General features: G+C 42.0%; 1 protein-coding gene across 1 annotated transcript in view; it reads right to left on the reverse strand.

Moving 5' to 3' along the window:
* Positions 1 to 4818, reverse strand: part of MCU (mitochondrial calcium uniporter) — a 26820-nt gene extending 22002 nt beyond the window's left edge. Inside the window, exons 1-2 of the mRNA XM_019507726.1 lie at positions 4756 to 4818; positions 4191 to 4260 (exon numbers count right to left, since the gene is read on the reverse strand). Coding sequence (XP_019363271.1) covers positions 4191 to 4260; positions 4756 to 4818 — 133 coding nt within the window. The remainder of the gene's footprint in view (positions 1 to 4190; positions 4261 to 4755) is intronic.
* Between the last annotated feature and the right edge of the window lie 540 nt (positions 4819 to 5358).

Genomic DNA, 5358 nt, shown 5'->3' on the forward strand with positions numbered 1-5358 from the left:
GATGACGAGGTCGAACGGTCATAAACTACTGCGAGACCGTTTCAGGCTGGACATAAGGAAGAATTTCTTTACTGTCCAAGCCCCCAAGGTCTGGAACAGCCTGCCATTGGAGGTGGTTCAAGCGCCTACATTGAACACCTTCAAGAGTAAATTGGATGCTTATCTTGCTGGGATCCTATGACCCCAGCTGACTTCCTGCCCTTCGGGCGGGGGGCTGGACTCGATGATCTTCCGAGGTCCCTTCCAGCCCTAATGGCTATGAAATCTATGACTTGGACTTCTCAATAGTCCCAACACAGACTGAAGAAGTAACACTATCATACCTTTGTTTAATAGTTAAATGATGAGATGTTCTGTACTGGCTGGGTTACCTTCACCATGCCCAGGCTTTTGATTGCCTTGTAGCACATGAGTATGAGGACTGACAGGCATAATCATGAAGAAAAAAATATTTGTCACATTACTTTGGATTACTCTTTTAAAAAATGTATACTTACACAGAGTACCAGTCAAAAAGGTAATTTAATATACATGTTATTTCGCTTGTACATTCCATATAATTACTTCAAGAAATAAAGATTGAAATACTACATACAATGTGAAAAAGAAACTAAAATCAGAATTCTCAAAATCATATAGAAGTAGAGCTAGGAGAGACCTCCACAAGTTATCTAATCCAACACCTGGCTCAAGGAGGGTACTCCTGACTAAACCATCCCAGTCAAGTGTTTATTTCACTTGCTTTTTAAAGTATTCAAGGATAAGAGATTCCACAACCTCTCTGGGTAGCCTATTCCAAAGCTTAATCACCCTCACAGTGAGAAAGTTTTTCCTAATCTCCAAACTAAATTCCCTCTGCTGCAGCTTGAGTCCTTTCCTCCTAATCCTGTCCCCTACAGCCATAGAAAAAATACCAAAATTCCATATTCATCCTCTTCATGCCCTTCAGGTATTTGAACACTTATCAACAGGGATCCAGGTTTTCTGTTTTCCATGGAAAACTGGAGTAAACAGCAGATTTTCCCTTTTGCCGGAGGCAAACGCAGATTGTTTTACTAAGAAACCCACGGATTTTCCAGTCTTGCAATGAGCCCCTTGGCAGGCTGGAAGAGGGGGGCTGGCTCTCTGCAGTGGCGTGCACCCCCAAGGAGGGCAGGGGGACTTACATCCCCTGCCCCCGATCTGTGTGCAGGGCAGGCCTGGGCCATGTGCATAGGCTTCTGCCCTGCTGCCCTCTCCCGGGCCCCTGCAGCCCAGCGGGTGTGATTTGGCGTGGCAGGGCACAGCAGGGCCGCACAGAGAAGCTGCTTGCAGCTGTGAGCTCTGCACTGTCCTGGCAACGCGTCTCCTGCATACAGGGCTGCTTTGAGGGGTGCAACCTCATGTTGCTGCCCTCACTTCAGCCCTGCATGCAGAAGACGTTTTACCAGGACAATGCGGTGCTTACAGCCGCAAGCAGCTTCTCCGTGTGGCCCTTCTGTGCCCTGTGTCGTGCCTGCCGGGCTGCAGAGGCCCTGGAGGAGGGCAGCAGGGCAGAAGCCCATGCTCACCCAACACACAGATCTGAAGGGTGTGGGTCTCCCCTGCCCCCCTCAGGAGTGTGCACCATGGTAGGGAGCTAGCCCCCCCTGCAGCAGGGCTACCTCAGGCCAGGCTCAGGGAGCAGGGGCTGTGGGTGGGTGACAAGGGACACCAGCAAGGCTGTGGGGGAGAACAGGAAGGGCTGGGGGGGACTGTGGGAAGCCTTTAATTTTAATCACAGATTGGGGGGCAGGGGGAAGGGTTTTGTGTGTGGTTTTCCAGGGTTTTTTTTGAGAATTTGCATTTTTTTTAAGCAGAGAATTTGCAATTTTGTATCAGGGAAAACCAGGATCCCTGCTTATCAAGTTCCACCTCAGTCTTTTTCTCCATACTGAACCCCAGCTTCTTCAGCCTTTCCTTATAAGTCTTGCTTCCAAGGCCTCTAACCATTTCTGTCACTCTCCCCTGGACTTTCTAATCTGTCCACATTTTTCATGAAGTGCTTGACCCAAAGCTGGACACAACTCCAGGTGAGGAGTTACTAGTGCCAAATACAGCAACACAATCACTTCCTTTGATTTGCAAGAAACATTTGTTATTACAACCCAGTATGCTGTCACTTTTTTTCTCCTTCCATCAAGAGCACACTGTTGTGTCATTCAGCTTATGGTCTACAGCAACTCCTAGATCCTTCTCTGCAGAGGTTTTATTCTGCACACTCAGAGCCCAATCTTGGTTGATGCCTTTTTCTTCCACAAATTTCAAATAAATTTGGATCTGAAAAGTAGTAATTACCTTTTCTCATTAGCAAACTAGATTATCTGGGACAAGCATTTATATCTATGCTTTACTTGTGGTACATGAACACCAAGCAGAGACCAATGTGGAAGCTGTTTCTACTTTATGGTATGCATTCTGTCATACCAAGGTTTTCATAAAGTGTTACCTTCTTTAGCAAAATAGTCCTTAGCCTTATGGTACACACCATGACACCAAAAAATATGATTTCTGAGCAAGTGTTAAAGCCTTTGTTCTTACATAAAAAGTGTGAATAGTTTTAATAATGAATGCATTATGAAGGCTAAGGCCAAGTATTTCCAGCCATTTGAATGTAAATGGCATAATTGGAGTTTATGAAGTATATAGTACCTAAGAGTATCAGAAAAAACTTAGAATTTTTGCAGGGCAGTTAAGTTCTTCTCTTAAACCTAATATTTGTGAAAAAAAAACAGATAATGGAAATACTTCCTTTGTAAACTAATTAAATCTTTGCTAAAATTACTTTTAGCTTGTCTACCAACTTAATAAAAGCGCTGGTTAACGAAATACTTGAAGTTTAGAACACTTGTTGTGTTGCAAGTTTTGACTAACACAACTACCTTTTCTAGGAAGTTACTTCAAATGTACTCTCCAAAGATTGTATTTTTTTAAAAACACACAGCCACCTGAAAGATCTCTCAAGGACCTGTGCTAATGCCATATCTGAATTCTCACCTATTTAAGATGTGGAGGAAGAAAGGAGGGGAAAATCCTATGGATGGATTTATTACTGGTTTTAGCTTGGAACTACATGGATGAACTGTTGAAAATTTCAGATTCTCCCCTTTGACTTGTAAGCATGTGTTTCACTGCACATACATAAACCTGCAGTTTAAATGGTCATTCCAACCTGCATAATAAATATACTGCACTCCTTAAGATTCTGGCATGTAGGCAACCTGTTATAAACATGATGCAGGCGCCTCTCTGATGTACTATTATTCAACCACTGTTTAGAAGGTGTGCCTTATTTTCAGTTTATAACTTGAAAATTTTTCAATGCCACTTTTTAATCTCTTGGGATGTATAGCACATCTGTTTCCAGGTAAAATACAGTTTACCGATAAGTATGTACTGAGGGAAAAGAAAGGGAGTTACTGATTAGTTACCCCCCATTAGCTATTTCACATGATACAGATGTTCTGGAAGGAATAATGTAACAGAAGCAGAAGCCAGGGGATATCTGGATATTTGGGAGGTACAAAGATCAGATCAAGAATGGAGTACAAATAAGGTTGTGCTGCACTTGTTTTGGAGGTGGGGGGGGAGGCGTTTGTTTTACTTTTAAGAACCAGGTTTGGTTTAATGACATAGTTACAGAGAAATCTGAAAGAAGGTAAGTGAGTGACTTTTAAAACTCCTTGCTCTCATGGTCTATTGAAGTGGGGGGAAATGATTTCTGAGAAGTTAACATAGAGCCCTCTGTAAAGCCAACAACTACTCTCTCTTCTCAAGCCAAGAAAAGCAAATGATGTTGAACCAAGATATTTCTAGCTTTCTCCCTCCCTTCTTCCCAGAAGAAGGGTACACTACAATGACTATTCCCTATAACTAGGGAATACGCAGAGGAATGGGCAAGAAAAGGAGAAGCAACCCTTGGAAGATGTTACGTGTGTATTTTTCCAAACCTTCAGCAATGTAAAAGGTAGGGAAGCACAGCATTTTTTTTTTCAAAGCAAGCCACTCTGTGAATAGCATTTTGTACCACTGCTATATTAACATTTTATTTCCTTCACCTTTTATGGCCTGTGGAAATAACCTGGATTATATCCCAGGGGGAAGGGACAAAACCACCAAGAAGGGGGAAAGTCAAGTCAAAATAAAACCAAGAAGTATCTGCCCACACTCACCATCAGAGGGCACTACAGTACTGCAATAGACTACTCTCAGACTGAGCCATGGAGGAAGCCTCTGGTGTACCTAGAAAATACAAACACAGCAAAATGGAATCATTAATGAAGGACAAATGCCAGGTTATGCCACTCTGTCAGAATCACATCCTACTGTTATGTCTTCCCCCGCCTTCCCCCTCATCCAAATGATTCTGAGCCAGGCATCCCCCCTCCTATCCAGCACAGGGGTAACCACAAATCAAAAGCATTTGTCAAGAACAGCTTTTTTTTTTTTTTTTTGCCATCTGTTATCCAGTAGGGATTTCCCCCTCTGCCAAATTCATCTCTCATGATTTCTGCCCATCAAACCACATGGTATGGGAAGAAATAAAAGGAGTAAAAAGTAAGAGGACAGCTTAGGGGGAGAAAAAAAAAAAGGCTAAACAGCCATCTTCAGTTAAAACTGAATGTTAACAAGTTAAAACTTAGGAGAACCACTGGTAGGTGTAGCGGGGTGTGGAATTCATAAGCAAAGGCATTCAGGAAAGTGACAGAATTGTAATATAACAGAAGTAAGAGTTACAAAGAAAGCTGAATTATGTAGCTTGATCTCTTTAGCAACCTTATCTGTTGCACTGATGTCCATTGCTTAACTGCGAAATATTGTTTCTTTTCATTCATGTACAAAAGCACTTATCAGAAGTGGGAAGAGGAACAATATATTTTTGGTTTAAAAAACAGCATAATAATCAAAAGCAAGGATAGAAGCAGATAGACTTGAAAATATTGGACTACGGTAATATCAATGCAATAGCAATTGCCCTCTATTTGTTTTCTTGTTTTCTTTGGAAGTAGCTGCAGAGATTGAATCCTGCCCCTAAAATCCCAGACATACCCTGGAAACATGATCACCTGGTTGAAGTACCAGATTTTTAGTATTTTTGAAGGACATTTATATTTCTATTTAGGCAGCTTTGAAAATGACAACCAATGAAGTCAGTTTCATTTTTTCTTGCGACTATAGCTGCATTTTCAACTTTACTACCATGTTTTTGGACTAGCAGTAAACAAAACGGTCATTAAAAACTGTTAGAAACAGTCTATAGGAAATGCATGAAACTACCCCCCCCCCGGCCACTTTTAAAGAAGGATATGTTTTGGGACAAATTAGATTTTACAGTGTCCC

Source organism: Gavialis gangeticus, unplaced genomic scaffold (genome assembly GCF_001723915.1).
Source record: "Gavialis gangeticus isolate Ggan-Ray unplaced genomic scaffold, GavGan_comp1, whole genome shotgun sequence".
NCBI lineage: Eukaryota > Metazoa > Chordata > Crocodylia > Gavialidae > Gavialis > Gavialis gangeticus.